Below are 27,826 nucleotides of genomic sequence, written 5' to 3' on the forward strand. Positions count from 1 at the left end.
TAAAAGATTTTGTAAGCATATTGGGTAATTGTGTGTTTTTTTTTTCTGATGATGCAGTGAAACATGCCAAAAAGTGCTATTTTCATGATTTATCACATTTTTTATGTGGTTCAGAAACAATAATATTTTGAGTTTCTATTTATTAAACAAATTTCCGTCATTGTATCAACTCAAATTTTTAATTTCAATAAACTTAACATTTTAAGGCAACCAGGTTACTTACTTTTTTAAGTTAAACCAACAAAAACCAACCAAAAATGTTTACAGTGTACTCTTTACGAGGAGTGCCATGGGATTTTTAATGACCAGAGAGTCAGGACCTTGGTTTAACGTGACTAAAGGTTAATTCAGTATTTATGCAACTGTTTTCAAAGATGATACTTCCCAAATATCTTTTAGGCCTATTTCACATTTAAAAAGACATGATGCTAAAATGTTGTTTTTTAAACCACAGTTTAATCAACTTTTAATGAAGACAATGTAGGTGGAATATAAATGTTCACTTATTGTTTCTATAACACAGAAGGGTCGTGGGTTATATGGATACAATGTGAAATCTATATAGCAGAAGATGATTTCCCTTTGTATGTTTGAACATTGATTTGTACTTCTCTCCTAGATAAAGAATTGGAGGAGTCTTCTGTCTGTGTTTGATTCTCACGAAGCTTTTCACAGCACAAACATCTAAGCATTTCATTAGCATCTCTCCTTATGAAAATATACAGGAGAGAGTCAGCGAGAGGATTTAAGTACATTAGGATCCCTGACACGGTGTTTAAATAATCATGAAGACCATGCTCAAAGGATATTGACAAAGTGATGCATTGAACAATGGCTGGCAGAAACAACACAGTGTAATTAAAAAGCACAAGAGCCAGAATCCTCAAAATCCTCTTCTGTTCATCAGGGGTGACTGCGACTGAATGAGAGAGCGCCCTCCACGAACCCACAAAGGAAAACACAACCAGTGGATAAGGCAGCAAAAAAAGAAAAACATTTAGAAGAAATACATATTCCGCATGTCCTTTAAGTGCAATAATTACATCAGTCACCATATAGACACATGATATTGCCCAAACTATCAAGCATATCAGAACTGAATTCTTACAATTATTGTGAAGTCTGTACCAAACAGGGTATTTGATCATTATGTATCTTTCCATAGATATACAGACCATGAATCCAATATTGGCTATTATGCTCATGGAATAAATGTAGAAGACAAGTAAAATTAAAACATTGAATAAACAAAAATTAATGATAGGTCTGACACAAATCTGTATGACATCACAGATAAACAGGTTAATGACAAAAATGGGAACAGTATGGTTAGATCTGATCAGACAGCACAATCCATAGACGGCCAGAGATATGACAAGAAACTCGATTGAGAAAATAATCCAGATAACCACAGCTTCAACCCTGGATGCACAAAACACCTTTTCCAGAAATGTCCGCCTCAAATCATCAATTTCCCATGGAAATTGGCCTATTTCCAGTTGGTAGGTCCTATTGGTTGATGTTTCAGTATAAACCATTTCCTGTGTCTTGCATGGGCTCTGGATGGAAAAAATTCAGGTTTTGAATTTTGAATTTGTTCTGTTAGAGAAAAAACTATTTTGTGACAATAACACCAGTCCATAAATGCCATTAAAATCCACTTTTACAAATATTTATTCAGTTGTCTATGTCAGAAAGGTACAATAATCATAAGAATGTAAAGATAGAATAAAGTGTGTACATTTCATCAGGAAGCTTTGATGTTACATGAAAATAAATTAACAACACAAAAAGGTTATTATTAAGTGCACAAAAAGATATATCCTTGAATTGTGTCTTATAAGCACGGAATATGAAAAGTCACTGTAAACTGCTAATTATATGTGCCATTTCAATTTTAGAACACAACAGAAACGTGACCAAACATACCTTGGTTTTGGTGATTATTTCACTTTGTCCTATCAGCTTTTGTGAAAGGGAAACTCCTATTAAGCTGAAATATTTGCAATCATTGTAAACAATGTATTTGCTACATTATCATTCTAGAATTACAGTACATAAAATATTTGAATTTCCAAAGGCTAGTCTTTTAATATACATTTACAAAAACAAAGGAAAATCATTGGTAACACTTTACAATAAGGTCTAATTTGTTATAGTTAATGCAATAACTAACATGAACTAACAGTGAACAATATATTCTTACAGCATTTCTTTCCCTTTGTTGATGATAGTTAATAAAAAATGTTCATGGTCATGTCAGTTCACCGTGCATTAACAAATGTCAAGTCAAGTCACCTTTATAAAGTACTTTTTACAAAGCATATTGTAGAAGCAGCATTACAGTGAAAACAGGAAAAAATAATGCAACAAAGTTTGTTTTGGCCGTACAGCAGCTCTAGAAGAAAATAGTGTTATTGTCTAGCTAAAGTAAGTTCAGATTAATTTCCATTGTAAAAAATCCCTAGTTATTAATTTAGTTAATTTTTCTATACAGCTGCTCTGGAGAAAACAATGATGTCATTGTCTAGCTCAGTTTAGTTATTGTACAATATGGTGACAATGCAGGCAGATCAATAATATTATTGCATATTAAGCCTTAACAAATACAACGTTTGATCTTGTAGTGTATTAGTAAAGACTAAAATTAACATTTACTAAGATAAATAAATGTTTTAAGAAGGCTATTGTAACTAATGTTAACAAATGAAACCTTATTGTGAAGTGTTACCAAATCATTGCCTGGTAAAATTAGATGTGAACACATTTTAATACACAGTTAATTCAAAATAAGATTCTGCCAAATATTTCCCAAGATGATCAACATTAACTGTAAAGAGCAAGGAAATGGGTTTACCTGACAATGAGCGGTTGCTGCTGCTGCTTGATTATGGCTGAAAGTAACTGATGAAGAAACAACTTGGAGAGGGAGGAACCACAAACGCTTACTCGACCCATCTACCATGAGCTCTGCAGTTTTATCATATGATCATGCAATCAGATTAATATTTGACTAGCATTTCCTGAAATTTACTTAAACTCAGAGGGATTGACAGAGATGTTTTTGCATTTCAAATGTGAGTAATGATGAGGACTCAGTAAAGTGGTTAAATGCAATCAATTGCTTCCTGTTCTGTCATCGATAGCCTACTTTTCAATGACACAAATGGAACTTAATACACATTTCGTTATTTGTCTTTTGTGATCTGGTCAAATGCAGGGCTTTAATAGGCCTATGTGCTGGTTTGATGCTCACAAAAACACAATAACTTAACATGGCAGTTTCTAAATTGGAGAGTTGAAGGGCTACACTTGGTTTTCACGTTGCTTCTTACAACACAAATATCTAAGCACGCTATTAGCATCCTTCCTCACGAAAACATACAGCAAAGAGTCAGCGAGTGGATTTAAATACAGCATGATTCCTGACACCGAACGTAAACAATCATAATAACCACTTAGTCCGTGTGTAAAGGATATTGCGAAAATTGCGTTTTGAACAATGGTCGGCAGAAACAACACAGTGTAATTGAAAAGTACAAGAGCCAGAATCATCAAAATCCTCTTCTGTTCATCAGGGGTGACTGCGACTGAATGAGAGAGCGCCCTCCACGAACCCACAAAGGAAAACACAACCAGTGGATAAGGCAGCAAAAAAAGAAAAACATTTAGAAGAAATACATATTCCACATGTCCTTTAAGTGCAATAATCACAACAACCGCCATATATCCACATGATATTGCCCAAACTATCAAGCATATCAGAACTGACTTCTTAGCAGTATGATGAAGTCTGTACCAAACAGGGTATTTGATCATTATGTATCTTTCCAAAGAGATGCAGACCATGAAGCCAATGTTAACTTTTACGCTCATGACATAAACATAAAAGACAAAAATGATTAGAACATCCATTGTGCAAAAATGCACAGCAGGCTTGACACAAATCTGTATGATATCACAAACAAACAGGTTTAGGATAAATATAGGAACAGTATTGTCAGACCTAAGCAGACAGCACAATCCATAGAGTGCCAGAGACATGACAAGAAACTCAATGGAGAAAATAACCCAGATAGCCACCATTTCAGACGAAGAAACACAAAAAACGTTCTTCACAGATGTCAAATTGAAGTCCTCTAGTAACCAAGTAGAATGGTTTACTTCCAACTGGAGTGTCATCTTGGTAGAGGTTTCAGGGTAGGTCAATTAGGATGTTCAAACTGAAATGAAAACAAATCTGTTATCTATTCAAACTCATCTAATTGGCTTTATTTATTCATGATTTATGCTGTTTTGTAAGCTCATGTAACATATTACATAAATTAATTATGAACATAGACAAGACACTTGAAAATAAACCGCTAACACTTTAATTTTAAGGTGACAGTTACACGTTACTATGTTCATACTATAGTAATAACAGTAAATTATTTACTGTCAGAAAAAAGGTACATTGCAATGCTGTCACTGAGGCGGTACAAAACCAAAAAGGTACTTATATGTACCTTTAAGGTATACTACTTCACACTCTTAAAGTACTGATATGTACCTTTTAAGGTACTAATATGTACCATTTATTTTTCACTTTTGTACCTTATAGGGTACCGCCCCAAGTGACAGCACTGTACCTTTTTTTTGAGAGTGTACAAGTAACTCAACCCTGACTATAGTACAGTTTGTTAATTTTACTCAATGTAAAGTAAAGACAATGTAGCTTCGTCATCACCTTAAAATAAAGTGTAACCAAAAATTTACAGTGAATGGGTAATTAATCTAAATTTCATTATTATCATATGCAAAATACAATTTATAAGCATACCTTAATTGTAAATTGTGGTGTAGAGTTCTCTCCGTCCTGTCAGTTTTTGTGAAAGTGACACTCTTCTCGTGCTAGAAATATCCACTAACATGCAATAGAAAATATTTCACAATACTTTTTACTTAGTAATCAATTTCATAAACATGGGTTAACCCTTAATAAACATAATTATAATGTTGCTTTAGAAGATAAACTCTGTGCTGGGTGTAAAATGCAAAATGTCTGCTACAGGCAAAATCTGATATGGAATGGAATAAAACACAATATATTCTTATTTCTTAATATAAATCAGATTTGTTGTTTGTAAAAACAAAATTCTTTCCAACCACAGAAAACAATTTCTTTCTATTTATATACATTTTCTATCAAACCAATAATATAATAAAGGTTAGACACTATTCCAAACAACAAACAATAATAATAATAATAATGAGGAAAAAACTCATGTACATGTAAGAATCCTCAGAAAATAAACCTTTTCAAACATGAATGAGGTTGCAGGTAAGAAAGAAAAAAGGAAAGGTTTTACCTGACACAGAGGCTGTTGGCTGATTTTGTCTGGCAGTAACTGATGAAGAAATAATATTACAGAAAAAGGGAGGAGTTTTTAATACTTAATTGCAGCCATCCTCTGTGCAGTCAATAAAGAGTTGGCTAAAATTTCCTGAAATATAATTATGATCACAAAAATGAAAAATGGCAAGTGGCTGGTAAAATGGTTAACTTGGCTGTGTTGTATTTCAGGATATACATTTCTTGCTGTACTTACTTTTCTGTACAAACAGTTGGAGAAACAAGATCTCCCTATATGTCTTGAAAAGGATCATTATGACATCCAATTTTTTATATAAAACTTTGTTTTATTGAAAAAAAAGCAAAATATTTTACCACAAATTATACAGAACACACGTCATTTAGCAATTAAAACACATGCAAAGGGTTCCTACTCACGGTAACATGCTCAGAGGTCATTCTGAATTGCCAAAGAACTGGCAAAGCCTCCAAAACAGCATGTTTATCACTATTCTCTTTCGCAGGTCTTTAACAAACACAGAGCACTGCATTTTAATTTAGTATAACAAATTGTCATAAACATTCTTTTGTATTTCCTTATGGTTTAAACATGTCTTACATGTCATTTCGCATGTCAGCATTACCTTTCAAGTCGTACTTCTGTCTTGCAAAGAGATGGAAAAGATCTGTTAAGCACAATAAATGTCAATATTGTGCACATGTCAATAAATTATACTTTCAGGTCAAGAATCTCTCCTGGGACCCACTGGCTGTTTATGTACAAATATATAACTCAATTCATGGTGATTACATGAATGTTGAATTATATCTCCTCCAAATCAGTTATACAGGGGGTATAGTAAATAATAAGGAATTATATAATTTTGGTGTGTGCACTGTTGTGCGCTATCATTTGGTGTTTACCAACAACCTATAAAAATCCTGTTTTGTTTTTGTAAAATATATTTTTAATGGATAGCACTGTAAAGCAAGCAATTAATAAGAACAACTGTGCAAACTGCAAAACCAGGACATACAGGGACGCAGACCCTACAGTGAGCTACCATACATACACCTTTAAAAAGTTTGGGGTCGGTCGATTTATGTTTTTGAAAGAATTTTCAGCAAGGCTGCATTTATTTGATCAAAAATACAGTAAAGAAATATTGTGAAATAAATACAATTTAAAATAACTGTTTTCTGTTTTAATATATTTTAAAATGTAATTTATTCCAGTGGGCAGATTGTTGCTATATAGAGAGTGACTGATAATTAGACATGGTAAAGACATAGACAGTAAAAGAAATGGACAGAGCTATCCCATTGACTTCAACGGCGGAAAATGAGGTCAATCAAGAGGCACTCACTTCCTGATGGCTGAGCGTAAGCAACCTGTCTGACAGTTGTAGGTCTTCTAGTAGTTGTGGAAAGTAAATTCTGAATCACGTTGTTTAAATATTTTCTCCTGTTGCTTTTGGTTCACTATCGGCTTCTCCCCATTCTTCTCCCTTGACTTTATCGGACTTTATGATTCCACGTCCCCCCGACTGTCTCATAGACAGTAAAAGATTGTTTCTGAGCGTCTCCTCAGGTCTATACGGTAATTTCTCAACTGTGCGACAGAGTCGCGTTGGTTATGATGCAATAGTTAACCTATTTTTACAAAAACAGCTTCTATGGGGCGATAGTGTAAGATACAAGGTAATGGAGCCTTTTATGCATTGTCGTGTTTCTTTATAAATAAACAATGGACAAATGGAGTCTTTAAACGCCTCAGATGTAAAGTTATTCACTGTCAAAGTGACTCAAAAATGAATGGGAGTCAATGGGATGCTAACAGCAGGTGATGGCTTGGTTAGCAATGGCCGCCCCTATGGGTGGAACACTTTCCGAGTGCTAGATTACCCCCTTGGGTAAAGAGATCTAAAGGTCAAATGAAAGGTGATAATCTTTAAAGGGCTGTGTCACTGTTGAAATAATATATTGATAATTACAAACATTAAAGAATTTTCAAAAATGTTTAAACTGCCCGCAAGGGCATCTGATAAAATCCACTTTGTTTTTAGCATCAAAGTGTACAAACATGACAATCAGATCAGCTTAAGCCCTTTTTAATGGTACATACATGACGTGAGTTAATAAATCCAAGCACTGACTATTTATGTATAAAACAGGGAGGCAAACCTTAAGGACGGATTGGAGCATACAATTAAAACAAGTTTGATCAGATCAGACACTAGTATTTATATGAATAGTTGAGAGAGAGCACAGGGAATGATACTGAAATGGACAGAACAGCATCCTGGCACCACACTTCTTGAACAGCAAGTTAACCAGTTTCACCTTGCTGATCAATGAGCTTGATCAAACTCCAGCTGCCTGCATTAGATCTGGACCAAAACTGTATGCACCTCTTGATGGGAATAGATGTTATTTCCATCAAGAGGTGCAATGTTTGGTCTTGTATTGACAATGTAAGAGTCAACGGCAAAAACATTCTCCTCCATCTCAAAGACTATAAATGAATTTAAGGTCTGGACTCAGAGGTGCTGATTCATGTGTGAAAATGATCCTTCATGCTCCCATGCTTCACAATATGTGCCTGAGGAATCTTGACATTGACATCCTGGTATATGACTATGATGTGTCTTCCTAAGAGGAATGAGAAGCCACACACTCCATCAATTAGGGTTAGAAGAATAGTTGCCAAACATATAACATGCTAGAAACATAATAATCATTGCAACACTGCAATAAGACTCTTATGCATTTGCCTCTTTAAATCCTAAATGTGACTTTTTTTTTTTTGTTGGCCGGGCAGTGTAAATGTCTGCTGAGAAATAAAAGCAGTTATGGCACCTTTCACCAATTTCATGGAAATGACTGGAAATAGTTGACAAGCATGGAAAGCAAGAAACATGTATTGTGTGAGGCCTACCAACTTGTGTTGAAGATGATTTCCTCCTCTTTTACAGTACTAGTATAAACCCTTTTACATACAGAACTGCTGAGCTGCTAAAGAAAACCTACTTCTATACACTGCATCTTGTCTTGTGCTTTGTTGGCAAACTTCAATAAATAAATAAATAATTCATTCAACCACCTCAGTTGGGTATATATTTATAATCTTTGTTTCCCTCTGTACTTGGATCTCTGACCCTCACAATATCTTCCTGTTAAAACGGTGGACCAGTCTCTCTGAAACGATCAACAAGAACATGAAGCACGTGAGCGTGTACTAACCCTCACCTCCGTCCGAATGGCAGAGACAATTTTATACAATATATCTGTTCATTTTAGTCACTTTAAAGAAAGGGAAAAAGAGAAACAAAATGCACGACCATACAAAATGCCACTTTCAGAAAGTGCTCCCAGTTTCTCAGTCTTCTGGGCTTGGGAAGTCTTACAGCCATGCCAATCAAATTATGATTAAAGCATCTGATCAAAACACACTTTGGATGACTTATTCCAAAGAGGAGAAGTGTTTAAGCTGAAACTCTGAAGGCCCTTCCGCCGGGCCACCGTGGTTTCTTAGACACCCTTGTGTGTTAGGGCTTCTACAGGTGTCTAAGAAACTCCTTCGTAGCTTAGCTGTTTTCCTTGGGGGACATGCATAGGGTTGAAGAGCGTGCATGAGATTAGAGTTAGAATACGAGATACTACTGAGAAGTATTAAGAACCTACAGTATAGTCTCTACTCCCACAGAAACCCAGCATAAGTGACCATATTGCACTGTGAAGCGACTGAGCCAGTTCCAGTTTTTAGGGGTCTGTGTGGCCTGCTCCAATCGAAGTGCTTCAAGCTTCACAGTGCGTTTCCCTCTTTCCACAGTAAGTGCCCTCAGCGTCGCTGGCAGGCTCAGGGGGAACTGAGGCAGCATGGCAGCATGGATCTTCCCCTGCTGAAGAAGAGCTGATGGAAAAACTTAGGGCAGAGTGCAGTGTGGAGGGAGGTCAAGAGGTGATAAACTGGAAAGTTTCACTGCTAAGCCGCTCACTCGCTGGGGTAAGTGGGGTAGTGCGTCGGGGGTTGAGGGCAGCCGTGGCCCACGGGAAGGGTCGAGTGTCGTTCTGGAGGAAGGCGTTTCGAGAATAGGTCAGTGTCCACTCCTGGTTGGGTATCACCATAGATGTCACCTGAATGAACATGAGAAGGGTTTATAGGTCTTTATAGGATATTCTAAATGTTCTAAAATCCCAAAACAGCTGCTTTAAACTAAATCATGAAGTGATTTCTGGGACTTTAAATAACACCAACAATTATAAAACCGTCATCAGATGTTATTCTAACTTAACAGAAGGAACCATATTTGCAGTGCTGTTCTAATGTTTAGGTCGATAAGATTTTTTAATGAAAGATGTTTCTTAAAGAAGTCTTTTCTGCTCACCAATGCTGCATTTATTTGATCACAATTACAGTAAAATAATAATACTGTGAAATATTATTGCAATTTAAAATAACTTTTATACTTTAATATATTGTAATTTTAAAAAAAAAAAAATTGTGTAAATGTTTTTTATAATAATTTCTTTAATGCATCCTTGATGCAGAAAAGTATTAATTTCTTCAAAAAGAATCTTAACTGACCGCAAACCTATTTTAGTTTACATTTTAATGTAAATGAATTAATATGGATTCATAGGTGTTGTATGTTTGTCACTGTGTGGAACTTTTGCCTTTTTTCAAACAATGGGTTCACAAAGTTATATTATGTTGCTTCAAGGCTGCATGTCACAAGATTGTTGATAAAATACTTTAATATTGTATTTTTCGAGACATTTCTGGGAGCGCTATTTACAACAACAATACTTCTTGCAGACTATTATGGCTGGTCAAATAAATACATCCCACGGTTCAATCTCACCGTTGGCAGAGTCTACCCCAGCCTGAGATCCGTTGATGTGGTGCCAGAAAGCACTTCGGGGTAAGATTGCTGTTGGTGTGCAGGGGTAGGACGTCCCCTCTGAACCTTTAGATAAAAGCTGTGGATAGATGTGATAGGAGAGAAGGGAAAGAATTTCAATTAGGTTGATTATAACAACACAAAATGATGGCATTAGTTCTATAACAGGAAGTAAATCAGTTGATTTACAACACAGCAATATCTCCAGTCTTTTTTTAATAAGCACTGTGTATGTGTGTGTGTGTGCGTGCTGACTTATGAGAACATTCCCCATGTCCCCATTTTTAAAAAGGCTTATAAATCATACAGAATGAGCTTCTTCTTTTTTTATTTTTTTTATTTTTTTAAGTAAACTGCATTTTCTTGTGTTGGGTAGGTTTAAGGGTATAGGGGTAGTTAAGGGGTATAGAAATTATATAAGATGTACGGTATAAAAACCATTACGCCTATGGAATGTCCCCACAATTCACAAAAATAAAAGTGTGTGTGAGAGAGAGAGAGAGAGAGAGAGAGAGAGAGAGAGAGAGAGAGAGAGAGAGAGAGAGAGAGAGAGAGAGAGAGAGAGAGAGAGAGAGAGAGAGAGAGAGAGAGAGAGAGAGAGAGAGAGAGAGAGAGAGTCATATAACAGTGTGCCGGATACCTTTTATTTAGCATATAACTACCATTCAAAAGTTTATTTTTATTCAGCAAGAATGCACTACTTTGTTCAAAAAGAGACAGTAAAGACTTGCTACACATTGCTAAAAGTAATTTCTATTTCAAATAGATGAGGTTCTTTTGACCATTTTATACATCAAATAATCCAAAAACATTGCATCAGTTTCCACAAAAATATTAAGCAGCAGCACAACTGTTTTCAACATGGACAATAATAAGAAATGTTTCTTGAGCACCAGCATTTTAGAACCATCAGCACATTAGAATGATTTCTGAAGGATCATGTGGTACTGAAGACTGGAGTAATGATGCTGAAAATACAGCTTTGCCATCACAGGAATAAATGACATTTTGAAATATATAACCATTTTAATTGTAGTAATATTTCATAATATTACTGTTTTCACTGTACTTCTGATCATATAAATGAACGGTATAAAAAATATGAACAGCAGTGTATATAACTGATTTGAGACTGTTTCAAATAACATCTTTTGTACAAAGACATTCGCACGGTTAATGTCACAAAGTTTATAGTGACCTACAAACTGTTTTTTGTTGTTGAAGTCTTAGTTTGAAATGTGTCAAAATGTTGTCTATTCCCCTTTTTAAAATAGATTTTCAAACTAATATTTTCAATGTGGTCTGAGGCTTTTGGACCCACCGTATGCTTTCGTTACCTTGCTGTTTTTTTCCATTTCCATAAGGACTCTCTTATGCTGCTCAGCTATAGCTAAAGTGGAAGAATGAACCCTTTGGTAGATCTGCTCTCCTTCCCGTGTCTGGAAAGTGTACAGGCCCTCCCCGCTGTCACACATCCTGACACAAAAAACAAACAAAACAAGATAGTAATACACAATCAAGCAAAGAAAAAGTGATGTACTGCAAAGAAATAACCTATACACTACACATGCTTTGTGTGTTACAGTATAATATCCACTAGGGGTCAGTGTTACACCAGACTCAACTTCTCTCTAAACTCTCTCATCTTCTCTCTCAAAGGGCATCCAGCTGGCGATGCGAATCTTCTTTTATTATTTGATCAAAGCAGTGAGAGAGATAAGAACACCTAATCTGCCATTGAACTCCTTGTAATCCACTCAATAAATCCTTTTAGGAGGTCCACAGTTCAATGGCTCCCTCCTCTGCTTCCATGTTTCTCCTACATATACATGACCACACCAAAGTGAAATACACATTACACAAGTTCTTGTGAATTGGTCTTGACATTGGCTTTAAATTTTGATGATTTCTTAAATGTGCTTCACCTGCCAGCCTCGAAGGTGAAGCGTGTAGCATCCCGTCCGTAGCGCCTCAGTGAGCAAAGCGGCCAGGTTACTAGCTTGGTGCGAGGGTTGTGAATATCCCACAGGTAGATGTTCTCATGCGTGATCTGCATCATACACTCCCCGTAGATGTCAAGATTAGGGCAGGGTAACAGGAACACGTTGAAGCGCTCTGCAAGAAAAAACAATGATAGACTGATAGTGAAGAACTAGGTATCAGGTTAATAGTTCGGTTCATACACTATACACTGTTTGAAATTCTTACTGAAAAAAAAACCCTGTAAAAATGCTACAGCAAGAACCTGTTAACTGGTTATCTGATAGTTACCTCACCATAAACAGCATGTTTTTACTGGTAAAAAATTATGATTTACAATTCATGATGAAAAACAGTAGAGATGTCAAGTCCCTGTGACATGACATATTTTATAATCTAGTTTCTAGTTCATTAATCTAGTTTCTTTCGATTGTTGCTATTAGAAGCATACATTAGATTGACCAAAGAATGCATGTTAGATAAACCCAAAACAAATTAAATGTCATGTTGAACCACACTACAAAGGCATCAAAGCCAGTGCCGAATGTCAGAAGGACTTGCAATGATCAGGCCCCAGATAGCACAGGTACGTCTGTCTGCTAAAGACCTGGAAATCTGGAACGCATCTGCTGTGTAAAACTTCTGATTAACGTCTTAGAAAAAGCATGTTTACATCTTAAAGGCATCTTCTAAATGTCTATTTAACATCTGAGGTAAAGTCTTAGAGACGTATTTTAGATGAGGAAACTATAAAAAAAATCTATCTTACGAATAGACGTCTCTGAGATGTAAGTGTGCTCTCAGGGGCTGTTCTCGGTGGGGTACATGAGCGATGACTGCCCGGTGATCGCCCGGACCTCACAAATTTTCTAATTGGCGGCATCTTTATAAATAAACTGCAGATTTGAGGTTTAAACAACTACTCACCAGAAAAACGTTTAAAACTACAATCCGTGACGCAACAATAGTAGGCTAGTATTTTAAAACGACATCGTTTTTCTCCTTCGTTTTTGCTGCTCACTGAGAGAAATGCTGCCTGTCTAAATGCAGTCATGACAAATGAGGAACAGTCCCATTGGACCAGATCTAACCGTTGTATATTGAAATATACAGTTTTAAGCTGTAAAACAAACACGCATCAATATGCCGTCAATACCATAAATTGAATGGGATACGTTTTGACAGTGTAGATTAAACTAAGTGCTAAAGTAAGTCACAAATCTGAGGCCATATTGGATTCCTGTAGCAAACAAGCTACAGGAATCCAGCTCATTGGTAAACAATTGAGCAAATGGCTTTAGTCTCTTACCGGTGTGTTCACACTGAACTCCCGCAGCAAGGAGGTCTGGTTCTCCAAGACTGATGTCATTAAGACGTGTCCCCAGGCACTCGATAGACAAGGTTTTAAACCACTCTTCAGCCTCCAGCTCTGGGAGAACAGAAGGATTCAATGATGTCAACGAATGAACATGTTCTTTCGATGAATATGTTCTATGAATAAATCATACACTAGGAGATGCAGTATGTCAGTGTGCCTGAGAGCAGCACATCATCACACTGTATAGACTGCTAATGCCACGTTAATGTAGAGAAGAGAGCTTTTTTAGCTTAAGCTCATCACAACGAGCTTTATTTGATGAAGATGTACCCGATTCACAGGTGAAGGTTCGAGAGGTGTCATCTGTAAAGACGATGGCCACAGCTTGCCGCTTCGTGTCACGAGGCAATCTTGTGATGTTCTTCACATTACTAATCTCTGTCACCTGTGTGAACATAGAAAAGGCAACCAATCCAAACCTTGAAATACTGGCAGAGCCTCGTTATTCAGACAAACTTCATTCACATCATTTTGAAAGGCATTTGCCCTCTTAATCATCTAATTTATCTTTCACTGTCTATAGTGGGCCGTGGCAGCAGCAGAGTGCAGTGAAGAAAGGCAAATGAGACTGATAAACACACAGAAACCCGAGGATCATGAGTCAGCAAAGTTAGAGCAAATCGTGAGAGTGGATAGTTTTATTCAAAAATGCATCTGTTTACACATTGCCGGTCTCGTAATCTTGCCAGGCAGGTCTCACAGTATGAATGCGCTCTACGTGGCTGTTAGTATAACTGGAGAACTAAAGTGACACTTGAATGTTTTTCTCGAATGTTTCATTTCTGCCGTGACATTTTCACAGCTTAAATTAGACCTCGGCTGAACTGTTGCAGTGAGAGGTGTACCTTAGGACAGGCTCTGATGTAGGCTGACTTCTCATCGGGGTATTTTTCCAGTCTGCGAGGTCCTTTACTGGACGACTTCTTAAACACCAGCCAGCAGCGCCGATAGATCTGAAACACACATACGGTCCAAAAATAACACTCAAGACACCATGTGCCAAAGGCAAGTAGAATTTTACCTTGGTGAGTAAAATCAATGGATTCACTGTCAAGTAACTTTTTTAAAGAAATGCAGCATGGTTTAAAATATATTGCCATTTTGGACAATACCAATACGCCAATCAACTTTTTAAATCAATAAATTGACCAAATGTTGAAAACTAAAATCCAGAATTTAAAGTGAATTTAGGCATTAAAACAAAATGCAGTATAACAACAACAAAACAAAAAAACACACACACAAAAAAAACATTCCTTACATTTAACAGTGTTTAGTTATTAATGATTAGTGATCTTAAAGATGAACTGCTACAGTGTTCTAAATGCAAAGGTAATCTAAATATTGTTCTATTGTTCACACTATTGTTCAAATGTTCTGGGTCAGTAAGATTTCTTACATTAACAGTAACATTGTGAAATATTACAATTTAAAATTACAGTTTCTCATTTATTTTAATATATTTTAAAGGGGTGGTTCCGTGTTTTTTTTCTAGGCTTGGTTGTGTTTATAGGGCACAGTATAACATGTCTTAATACTTCTTTTTTTTAAATAAATGCCGTATTTTTCTTATATTTCACACCGCTGTCTCCACTGTCTTTTGAAAGGCTTGTTTGCTTCCTGCTTCAATGAAGCCCATCCCTCTGAAAAACGCAGTAGTCTTAGATTGGTTAGATGGCCAAATGTAGTTTCATGTATTTTTATTGGCTGAAGTGCCAAGCACAGGTTGTCCAGAAACACCACTCCCCTTACCATTACGGGCAGTAGTCCAAACCGGCCGTGTTTGTTGGGCAATAAACTGCCATAATTTTAAAAGACAATATCTCCGTTTGCCTTTAACTTTCAGCGCTGTAACTTTGCAGATACTGTTTATGCTCAAGCAGCAACATTACACACTAACAAAAGTTAAAAAAGTGAAATCGGATGCAACGACCCCTTTAAAATGTAATTTATTCCTGTGATGTTAAAGCTGAATATTCAGAATTTCCAGTCTTCAGTGTCACATGATCCTCCAGAAATCTTTCTAATATGCTCACTTGCTCCTCAAGAAACATTTCTTATTATTTCAAATTGAAAACATTTGTGCTGCTTCTTTCAAATAAAAGTATCAATATCTTTATAAAAAAGAAAAAGAAAAAATCTTACGTTTTTATTCTGGTTAAACCTCCAAAACAAACATTTAAAGGGACACTTCACCGCCTTTTAATATTAAACTATGTTTTTCCCTTAACTAAAACGAGTTGATACATCCCTCTTTCGTCTCAGTGCGTGCTCTTAATCTCTCTGACGCGCCGTGACATGCTGATAGCATTTAGCTTAGCCCACTAAGCCCAGTTCATTCACTATGGTGCCAAACAGAGATCAAGTTAGAAGCGACCAAACACCTCCAAGTTTTCCCCTATTATAAAACGTGATGCTTTTCCAAGTGGATTAAAAAGAAGAACTATAATGTATGGCAGAATAGCACTTCTGAGAGTACTTCGACTCGGCACAGTAAAAAGTCCCGCCTGAAAAATCCTCCCTGACATCTCCCACTCCCTCTCTCATTTCTGTCAATGGGGGCAGGGGGAGATGTGATGTTGATCGTTCAACTATTGGTGTAACTGTATTTAAATAGGGGAAATGTGGAGGTGTTTGGTCACTTCTAACTTGATCTCTGTTTGGTACCATAGTGAATGAACTGGGCTTAGTGGGCTAAGCTAAATGCTATCAGAATGTCACTGTGCGTCAGAGAGATTAAGAGCACGCACTGAGACGAGAGAGGTATATCAACTCGTTTTAGTTAAGAGAATAACAGTTTAATATGAAAAAGTGGTGAAGTATCCCTTTAAGAGATGAAAATGGATAGACAATTGAATAGGTCATTTTTTTGTCAGGTTGTTATACTAAGAAACTGGGTAATGTACAGTATGATGCTGTTTGTGGCACAGAGACCTGTACAATATTGAAAATATGCAAGGGTAAAAAAAGAAAAGAAAAGAAAAAGAAAAATACTGGCTTAGAAGATTATTTCCTTCCACAGCTAAACCAAGTTATTCTGCTAGACAAATGTGTTATTTGTACAATATGAAAGCTCCTAATTAAACCTACACCAGTTGCGATCTGTCTTTATCTTTTGTAAACACACTCTCTCTCCCTTGATCGACCTCCTGCCATAAAAGCTATTTTCTGTTTAAACCTCTGATGTCCTTCAACAACAAATCCTACAGTTGCCACGGTAACCCTAGTCCATTTAGGCAAGGCTAGTCCCGCTCTCTCTATCATCATCATCATCATCATCATAGGTCTTCACGCCACGTACACCCATCTTACTGCAATCTACTGGAAATTATTCCAGGGCAACATTATTTCTTTATTATCTATTCAACAACCATTACAATCCTTTATCAGGATTGTATATCAGGAACAGCCTGATGTATGGCTTGCTGAAAAAAACCCAGCAGTTCAGCTTTACACTTTCCTTTTAGGAAACTATAACATTTAAACTGAATTGAGTTAACCAGTAAAGAGTGTATTTTTTATGGAGAATCATTTGTCTTTTTTGCCTCAATAACCCTTTACACGTGTTTAGACTGATCAAATACTCTGGTGTTTAGACTGTTTTTAAATGAAGTTACATTCTGACTCAGACAGTCATAAACATCGTATTAGTCATCAGGCTTGTATAATGAAAGGCCTGCATTGCCCCTAAAATACAACAGAGAGGCTTATCAACACATGAGTCCACATGCTTTTAACCTTATTGTCCATGAATGAACATATCAAGGTGATGCTGACTAAGAGGAGTCCAAATGATAAAATCTTGCCTTAGGAAATGTCATGCATCTTACAGCATGTCCAACTTCCTACCGAGATGATTAATAGAAATCTGACCTGATCTGATGAGCTTTTGTTTTTGTCATCTAAGCTGACCTTAATGTTATTGCCACTCGAATGCTTGGACCGCATCTTATGGAGAAATGGAGGAAGTTAGCCGCATGGTTTTTCATTCACAGCAGGTAAAAGATTGATCCCTTGTTTGCATCATATTGTCCCCTGAGGTTCCACTAATCCTCTGTAAACAGACTGTGCAACAGCATCAGCAGAGAGTAACTGAGTGTGTGTGTGTGGGTGAGACGTGCCCTTTCTAAATGCTATTTACTGTTTGTATATCTGTCCGCACAACATTAATACACAAAATGTAGAAGCATATACACACACAAACCAAATGCGACTGGTGTCACACCCTTTATCATGGTAAAGGAGTATCATGGTAACCATACTTTGTGTAAAATGACCATAGTTTATGAGTTAAAATTACTACAATTTTGTAGTAATTTTACTACTTGGTTTTAGCCACCACGGTCAGCAAAAGGTCCTATACACAACTTTTCACTTTTCAAAAGTTATGAAGAAATTAATACTTTTATCTAGCAAGGATTGATGAATAGGAAGTTCAAAATAAAATTATATTTTGATATATATATTTTATTTAGATCAAAATATTTTGCAGCATTATATCTTTACTGTCACTTCTTAACAAAGATTTCAAAATCAATTGCATCATGGTTTCCACATTTTAGCATTGATAATAATTATATATATATATATATATATATATAATTTAAATTGCAATGCTTTTCATTGCATTTTTGATAAAAGAATTATGGTGAGCTTCTTTCAAAAACTTTTAAAACATTTTAATGGCAGTGTATAAGGCTCCACTTGTTTGTGTTTGCTGCATGCAATTCCAATCCTGTGTTGGTTTCTTTTGGATACATACTTAATGGCAGAGTGTCTAAAATGTCAAATAATTGATATTAATGTATTGCTTTTAGCTGCTGTATAAAAGCAATGATCTCACTAGCAATGGGATTCATACCACAGTACTGAATATCGGTAAGAGTACAACAAGTGTGATTTTGAATGTTATTTTGCAATTATGGCTTACAGCATAATTGAGCTTCTTCCTTATTTTTTGAAAGAAACCATGGTAACCATGCTAATTTTGTTTCAGGGTCAATCTCACACTGTATCGGTACTCTGCATTAAAATGTGCAGTTATCTTTATATTGTCTTGCTGTAACCCTTAAACCTACACGGAGAATAAATTGTTAGGGCAGTCAAAGCAAATGTGTTAAAACAAGGAGGAATAATGAAGGAATACACAACACTTATCTCAAGTGTTTACTGCAGGTCAAAATAAGAGAAAAGGCAGGAGAAAGAGAATGAAGGACACGGTAACAACTTATGGAGGCACAGGGAGAATTCTGAGTTTAAACTGAAGCAGTAAAAGGCTTTTGTTATTGGAAGGAAGAAGCAGAGATATAACAGAAAGGCAGAATGTGGCAACATTTCATACGATAATAAGCCTATAATGAGTCTGTTTGCCCTTGGTATGAATCCATTTCTGCATTTTTGTCAGCTGTTCATCTTTCATCTGATCTTCCTCTGAGATCTGACAGAACTCAGCTTGGCATCCTAGGATGGTCAAAGGAATAATGACACTATTGTAAGAACAGTTGCTAGGCTTACAGCTAAAATTAAACCACTTCCTCTCAGGCAAGACTAAATTTAAAATGGCAGATTACTGACTGTGTCCACTGAAACCTGTTGGGGATTTTCTGAAACTATTCTAAAATGTAGGTCCTGTCTGTTTGCGTCACAGTGACTTCAGATATTGGCTTTGTACCTCATAGATGCATAGCAAAATAGGGCTAAGCGTGGTATTGCAATGTATTTGATTTTTGATCTTTATCACCTGCATCGACCAACACCCTTTCCATCGAATGTCTGGGGTTGTTTTATAATTGTGATGCCTGGTGTTGGGCCATTTACGATTGCAAATGCACTCAAAAGGGCTGGCAGTGGCTGAGGAGCAATTAGGGTAATTCCAGCATGGCAGTGGGGCCGGCGGTACTGGGCTGCCGATACCCGAGCAGAATGCTAAACAGTGCTCTGATTAGTCTGATTGGGATTCTTGGTCCCTAAGTGGGCCGCAGAGATAGACAGTGAGAAAGGGAGGAAGAGATAGAGAGGCATATAGTCTGGCTAATTAGCATCCCTAGAGGTGCACAGGGAGCTTGACGAGGGAGGTGAAGTTAGAACGTAAAGAGGAAGGGAGGGGGAAGGGATATAGAGACAGTGGTCTGAAACAGTGTGATGAAAGGCTGACTAGACTCGCCCAGCTGCCTGATGGCAACATGTAAAGCGAATAAGGTATATTTTTTCAGCTGATGAATGATAAAAATACTGACAGCCAATCAGAATCCATCCTGCTTTAAAAGCGCTTGAGCATTTAAAGCAGCAGACAACATAAATGCAGTGTGCGCTTAGAATTAACAAAACCTAGGCATGAAGACGCTTCTACAATCATTTGTGAAAGAATAGGTCGCTCTTAGAAGCTCAATGAATTCAACCGTGGCAAATTTCCTCACTACTAAATCTTCCATAGTCAGCTGTTAGTGGTATTATAACAAGGTGGAAGCAATTGGGAACAACAGCAACTCAGACACAAACTGTTAGGCCACGTGAAATCACAGAGCGGGGTCAGCGCATGCTGAGGCGCACAGTGCGCGGAAGTTGCCAACTTTCTGCAGTCAATAGCAACAGACCTCTAAATTTCCTGTGGCCTTCAGATTAACTCAAGAACTGTGCGTAAAGAGATTCATGGAATGGGTTTCCATGGCCGAGCAGCTGCATCAAGCCTTACATCAAGTGCAATGCAAAGTGTCAGATGCAGTGGTGTAAAGCACGATGCCACTGGACTTGGTTCGAGTGACCAATTACACATTCTCTGCCTGGCAATCCGATGGACAAATCTGGGTTTGGTGGTTCCCAGGAGAACGGTACTTGTCTGACTGCATTGTGCCACGTGTAAAATTTGCCAACATGATTGTGCATCAGTGCACAAAGCAAACTCCATAAAGACATGGATAAGTGAGTTTGGTGTGGAGGAACTTGAACCTGACTTGGAACCTGACCTCAACCCGATGAAAACTAGAATATACTAAGGATGCAACAACTAGTTGGTAAAATTTATAATAATCGATAATGAAAATCATTTATAACGATTATCATTATCGATTATTTGGGTATGCCCTCTGTGCACGATAAGCTTCCACCAGTCGTGCCAAAATACAGTACTCAATAACGCATTTCTATGGACAAAATGATGGAAATAGTAGAATGGAAACAGAGTGAGATGATGCAGGAAAGGTACCTGATCCAAGTGCTTCAAGCTAATTTATTAGCTTTTAACAATTTAAGCATTATACAATAGCCCTGTTCTATCTATCTATCTATCTATCTATCTATCTATCTATCTATCTATCTATCTATCTATCTATCTATCTATCTATCTATCTATCTATCTATCTATCTATCTATCTATCTATCTATCTATCTATCTATCTATCTAATTTATCATTTTTGTTTGTGAAACTATATGGTTAATTTATGTAATTGTAGATATATTCATTATGAATTTTATAGCACTCAGCTTGAAGGACAGCATTGGGCAGGATGTGAAATAATGTGTTTTGTCAATAAAATAAAAATTGGCTTTTTATCCGATTAATTGATTAAATGAAATAAGGCCAACTAATCATCAAAATAATTGTGGCCCCACTTTATATTAGGTGGCTCTAAGTACTACTTGCAGCAAAAAATAAGTACAATGTACTTACTGTGTTCAAATTGTATTGCAAAGCACTTTTGCTGATATTGAGGTGGATACGGGTAGAGTTAGGGACAGGTGTGGTGGGATGGGTAAGTTTAAGGGTAGGGTTGGGTGTAAGGGAAGTGCCAGCCGTGTAATTGGAAATGTAACTACAGAAATTAATTACAGATGTAATTAAATGCTGGTCTTTTTAAAATGTAAGTACAATGTAAAAACATTTATGTACACAATAAGTGCATTGTATCAAATGATTAATTAAAATGTTAGTACATAGTAGTTAAGGCCACCTAATATAAAGTTGCAGCCCTAGAATATACTTACCTTTCAACTGTCTTCACAGAATTGTTTGTCACCAGAGTCCTCCAGTGGTGTTCTTATTAAGAAGTATCATTTAGTATCATCAATATTGGTAATTGAAATCCACCATAGCATACTACCAAGACTGCAATAGATTTTTTAAAATGTACGTACCATATGACTTACAATGCATGGTTGTGCATGTGAATTATGGCATCAGTCAGTAAGTTCCAGGTCTTACAGAAAGTTACAACCAAAGTCAAATATCAATAAGAACTCGCTAAACAATCCTCTTCTTTAGCAAACATGTCAGAGACTAAATAAACCTGGGTGGTCAAAGCCTTACAAAATATTTACCACCCGCATTCAATACAACTCTCAGATGGACAATATGATGAAAATTCTGTAATGTGGGAGCTTTTAGCCAATGAAAATGGATCAGTTAGAACACAATCTTTCCTCCAATCTGTGGAGGCAAGTTCCTCTACAGCCAGAAAAAAGCTAGAGAGTCAGAGAGAGAGACAGAGAGAGATAGGACTTTGTCACAGCCCAGACACAAATGCAAATGCCGCCACGCACTCACTGCTGCTGCCAAATCAGAGCAGAGGCAGCAGTAAGGATGTAAATAGTATTAGCTGTGCATAAGCGGGGATTTACGATATTGTGCTTGCATTACGTGCACTAGCATAATATTAAATAGACTAAGGAAATTGACTTACAATTAGGAAAGCCATTTGTTAAACAATGATGGAGGAACGGTGCCTGTTTTGAGTTTGCAAAGCACAGGAAAGCAAAAAGGAGAGACAAAGGAAAGCACACATGCAGACATAAGATGTTTCCGTGCAAAAGGAACAAGAGAGGGGGAAAAAAGAGAGAATGAAGGGAGAGGAGAAAAAAGAGAAGGAAATGGGAGAAAATATAAACTCCTCTTAGATTATTTAGCACTGCGTTCCCTAGGGGGACCATGTGTCACAACCCCACTGCTGCCACGGTAACCACAATCCTGCTGACTATATAATTCAGCCATCGACCTGTGCGTGAGCTCGAGAGGCACTCAGAAAGTCACTAGACACAGTAATGCTGGAACTTCTTAGACATTCTAAAACATCAATGCAGCTGGCTAATCCAGATTGATTTCAGCAGTGAAATAGTTTAAAAGCATATGCTTGTAATCATAAAAGCATATGCAGAGCAGGAAAACTCGTAATGGAAAGTGATTCATTACGAGTAATGCAAATAAAGCAAAAGACAAACACAATGAAAAATACTAATGAAAAATGACAAGTATAATACCAAAAAGAAGATGAAGAATGAAAGATTTTTCCAGAGGCAAAAAAACATATGTAAGTGTAACTAACTGGGACAGCAGAGGAGATGCTCTCAGAGCCAGTGAGGCTGAAGCTCCTGTCAGCAGAGGATTGTAAAGCTGTAATGAGGTCTCCAGGCCAGAGATGAGGTTAAATTAGTTGTATGAATGTAGTCCCCTTACGTCCTGCACCATTATTGGTTCACAAGGCTCTACCAAGGGAGTCATTTGCTCAATCTCTTCAAAAAACATATTATCCAGGAAACTGAGTCAATATTTTGTGTAAGATGTCGAGTCTGATCTGGATAAAATGATAAACAATACTTGGAAATGTTGATGCCACATACAGCAATGCTCTCATTACCTTGCCTATCACACACACCGTTAAAGCAAATGCTGACCAACAGACAATATGATGTATGATGTTTGGCTCCAGTATAATAATTAAAGGGTTAGTTCACCCAAAATGATGAAATTATCCCATAATGTATCCCCCTCAAGCCATCCTAGTTGTATATGACTTTCTTCTTTCAGCCAAACACAATTGGAGTTATATTAAAAAATATCCAGCTCTTCCAAGCTTTATAATGGGAGTGAATGGTACTTTTTTTTAAGCCTTAAAAAGTGCATTCATCCATCATAAAAGTAATCCACACGGCCCCAGGGGGTTAATAAAGGCCTTCTGAAGCGAAGCATTCCATTTTTTAAAGAAAAATATCTTAATTCAAAATTATATACTGTAATCTCTAGCTTCCGGTAACGGCCATCCATACGTGCAGGAAAGAGTCGAGTTCCGGTGTATACGAGTATTGTGAGCTTAGGTGAGGCAAGACGCCTTTCACGGTTCAAACAAATAGGGCTGGCCAACAAACACAGGCTCCTCCGAATTTTCTCTTAAATATTCTTGTTTAGACTTCTGATTTGCTCTGCTCTCCCTCTGCACTACCGTGTTTGTCAATATGTCATGCTTATCAGGTTAGAGATCCCTCTTTTGCTGGCACTAAATTCGCTAAGGCCATTACCGGAAACCTGTGATTACAGTTTATGAAGTTATAAATATGGATATTTTTCTTACAATGCTTTGCTTCAGAAGGCCCTTGCTTATTAAAGCCCTGGTTTAATCATTTTACTTTTTTGGGTTTCTATATTTTTTAATATAACTCATATAAAAGAAAGTCATATACACCTAGAATGGCTTGCGGGTGCACGCGCTTCGGAGTTAATCGCAAACTCTGGTTTAAACCCGAGTTGACAGAGAAAGTTTATATCACGCTTTGAGAAACAGTTGAACTCGATCAAAACTAGGTTGGATTTATCTGGATTTGTCAACTCTAAACCTACTCTGAAACTCAGAGTTTGTTCAGCTAGCTTCATGCAACAGGCTTATGATGTATTTCAGCTTCAAAAAGTTGTTTATAAATATTGTTTCTTTGTAAATCATAACATTTTTTTCAAAGTAAATCCTACACCAACATTTTTAAACTAAAATGATTACAAAAACTAAAACTGAAACTAGAAAACTCTAAAATAATGAATAAAACTAAATTAAATAAAAAACAAATTTTACCTGAATATATATATATATATAAAAATCAAAACCAATCCTGAAACTGAAGTATCAATGATAATACCGGTTAACCAGCATTAGATTAAGCCTATATCAATTGCACTAAAAGCCATTAATTACTACTCACCCCCAGTTTCCTGCTCCGCATGCGGACATAGCCCTGCTTGACAATGTCATTGAAGTTGGAGGCCATCTTTGAGGAACCTGGGAACTTCTAGAATTAATAAAGGCTAGCATCCAGCCCTTCTTTTTCCACCTTCAGCCAGTCCAACCAACTCCTTCCTTCCTCCCTTTCACTTCTTTGCTTGTCTTCCAGTCTTCCTTGATCTCGTCTGCTCCGCAATGTGTGAAACTTCAAATTCAAAAGATCATATAGATCTTCTGTGTCTCCTCACTCCAGCATGATCACTAAGAGATGAGAAAAAGGGCACATATTTTATTCATTATCCGAGAATGGTGAATGTTTGTGCAGACAAGCAACTTTATCAGATTATTCACTTGTCAGACACCACTATTTGGGTTAAACCTGCCCACCTTTCCATTGACTTTTTACTGTATATTTTTACTGGAAAATGTCAATGTGAGAGTTAAATAAACTATATTTTCATGTTTCCATCCAACAGCTGTTTCAAATGCCATAATGGCCTAAATTAAAATGCACTCTGGCTGCAAACATTATTTCTGCACTAAATAGCTCAAGCTTCATTTTGAGGAGGATGAAAAAGATTACAAATATTAAAGTAGCAGACTTAAAACTTGCTAGACGATCATTAAAAGGGATAGTTCACTTCACCCAAACATTAAAAAAAATGTCTCAGGTCTTTGTTTGCATTAAATTAAAGTACGGTAAGTGGGATGCCATGTTCTTTAGACCCCAGTGACTTTCATATACAAACAAAAAGCTGAAAGATTCTTCAAAATATAATTTTTGTGTTGGCCAGAAGAAACAAAGTCATAACATAATAATGACAGGATTTTAATTTATGGATGAACTGTCCCTTTAGAATATCAGACTGAGACATCTTACCCACATACCCAATTTTGCAAGGCTTTACGAACCCTCACAAAGAAGGACTTATAATAGGTAATAGATGAATAGTGTGCTAAACACACCGTTTGAGATGAAAAGTTTCTAAGCATTCATAATAATCCTCTGAACTCCAGTCCTCAGGCCAAAGAACTGGGACATGTTTGTAAATGCAAAACTAACAGCATCATCAGCATGCTCTGGAACAACAGCCCAAACGTGGCACACTTCCCCAGAAGAGAGCCGGAGCCGGCGCTTAAAATTCTTGACTGCAGTGGAACACAGACATTAAACTTTAACAAGGAGCTCATTAGCCAGGACAGAGCCAGGCTAATCGTAGTCGGCGCTGTTGGTTTTAAAAAGTGGCTTGCTCAGGGAGGGAGGGGCCATTTGCTCCAGTAGAAGATCAGTGAATCATAATGCCATTATTATGTGCTCTCATGACCCAGCTTCAAAAGCCCTTGTCAGACGAGTGAATGGAGAAATAAAGATAAAAGGGAGAACAAGAACAGTTGAAGAAGGATATGAACGATGAATAAAATGGTTTTGAGAGGACCTCAATGGAACAGCCTATAATGAAGGCTCAACACAAAATCACAACAGCTTGAAAAATCAAGACTTAAGTGTCAGCTGAGTCTCTTTGTATAAATAGTCAAATCCTTCAAATAAAAGTTTAAGAACATGACGCTGTTGTTTTTAATGTAAATCTGTACCGGATTTACAGTGGTCAACAAGCATCAGTCACTTTTAATGCCCCAGCACATAGGCCACTATGCTTACACTCTAAAAAATGCTGGGTTGTTTTAATTCTGCGGTTGGGTTAAATATTTGCTTAAGACAACCCAACCGCTGGGGTAAAAACAACTCAACTGCTGGGTTAGTCCATATTTGACCCAACATTGGGTTGTTTTTTGCTCAGAATTTTTTATAGTGTACATTTGAACTAGCATTCAAATTCAATTTGATGGCAGTGGTGAATTGTATGTGTCTACATTTAGGGCCAGATTTACTAACAGTTTGCGCCAGTGCAAACCCTCATTTGGCGTTGAAAAACTACAATCAGGATTTACTAAAGACGCAGTGATAAATTAGCACTGAAAAGGTTTGGGGTAATTTATGCTAACAGGTAGATTGCGCTGGTCATGATGGAAATGATGCGGCTGTGTCTGTGTTCATTAATTTGCTAGATAGTCAGACTTGTAACCTTGTTCTTTCTTTTCATTAAAGACACCTAAGAAAAAAATGCACGCCATCACTAGATCATGAGCAGAACTGTCCACTTCCATTTGCACTTTTTTGGAATTGCCCTGTTTAGTAAATCTGGCCCTTAGTGTATTACAATTAACACTGTTCAGCAGGAGGAAAGAAATTAAAGCTATAAAAATCTTTGGGGCAGTCTAACGGTTAGATAGTCAGACTTGTAACCTTGTTCTTTCTATTCATTAAAGCACGTAAACATTTGAATTGGGCCGTTATTCATGGCAGCATTTATTCTTGTCATACTAAGCATATGACATTTGATTATTATAGCATACAATATTGTTCTGGACCACGTGAGCAGTGCATTCCCGATCACAAAACTCTCCCGTCCACCACGAATAACACAATCACAATTCGAATGCATGAGTTTTAGGTTCTATTCTATGGTTTTGTCACTGAGGTGGCCTGCACAAGTTCACTTTTATTTTGACGGATTTGTGTGAAACCGGCGAAGGGCGCATGACATACGTCACAACCAAACGTTAGAGATTGGTTATGGCAGATAGAGTGGCTCAGAGCAGATCCAATAGTTTTAAACTTCAACAGAGTACCCGCCTTCGTGAAACTAAACACTTGTCAATGGAGATTTATGATGCATGTCTGTATTATATATATATACATTTATTCTATTTAGTTTCATTTTGAGCTCTTAGGAATTGTTAGTCTGTAATTTTTTGTAAAATCCCCACTAGGGACAAGTGTTGTGAATTAGCTTTAGATAAAAACATTATGATGCATACATAAGATAAATGTTCAAGTTTATCTTTGTTTTTTGTATCTGTCCCTATCCAAATAAACTTAATTTAAATAATAAGGATAAAAGGAAATGTGACGACAGTAAAGGACCAGGCCTGGACTATTTATGTTGGCGTTTTGTTTTAGATTGTCCGCTGTCCATGATGGGCTCTTACTTTACTTTTCTTTTTGTTGTTTGTTTATTTTATAGCTACTATGTTCGGCATTCTGTGACTCTTTGTGTGTGTGTGTGTGTGTGTGTGTGTGTCAAATTTTTGAATACACAGCCATAGAATTAAAATACATTTAAAAAAATAAATATATTTTAACAATATACACATACTAGCAGATACATACACACAATTATTTAGACAGTG

At 36.9% G+C, this 27,826-nt stretch overlaps 1 protein-coding gene across 1 annotated transcript in view; it reads right to left on the reverse strand.

Annotated features, from left to right (window-relative positions):
* Nucleotides 1–5,661: 5,661 nt before the first annotated feature.
* dok4 (docking protein 4) overlaps nt 5,662–27,826 on the reverse strand; it is a 52,093-nt gene continuing 29,928 nt past the window's right edge. The window contains exons 2-9 of the mRNA XM_067442614.1: nt 24,555–24,835; nt 14,443–14,550; nt 13,868–13,982; nt 13,529–13,648; nt 12,165–12,354; nt 11,577–11,715; nt 10,201–10,318; nt 5,662–9,472 (exon numbers count right to left, since the gene is read on the reverse strand). Coding sequence (XP_067298715.1) covers nt 9,330–9,472; nt 10,201–10,318; nt 11,577–11,715; nt 12,165–12,354; nt 13,529–13,648; nt 13,868–13,982; nt 14,443–14,550; nt 24,555–24,620 — 999 coding nt within the window. The 5' untranslated portion in view covers nt 24,621–24,835 and the 3' untranslated portion in view covers nt 5,662–9,329. The remainder of the gene's footprint in view (nt 9,473–10,200; nt 10,319–11,576; nt 11,716–12,164; nt 12,355–13,528; nt 13,649–13,867; nt 13,983–14,442; nt 14,551–24,554; nt 24,836–27,826) is intronic.

This window comes from Pseudorasbora parva, chromosome 1, assembly GCF_024679245.1.
Source record: "Pseudorasbora parva isolate DD20220531a chromosome 1, ASM2467924v1, whole genome shotgun sequence".
Lineage (NCBI taxonomy): Eukaryota > Metazoa > Chordata > Actinopteri > Cypriniformes > Gobionidae > Pseudorasbora > Pseudorasbora parva.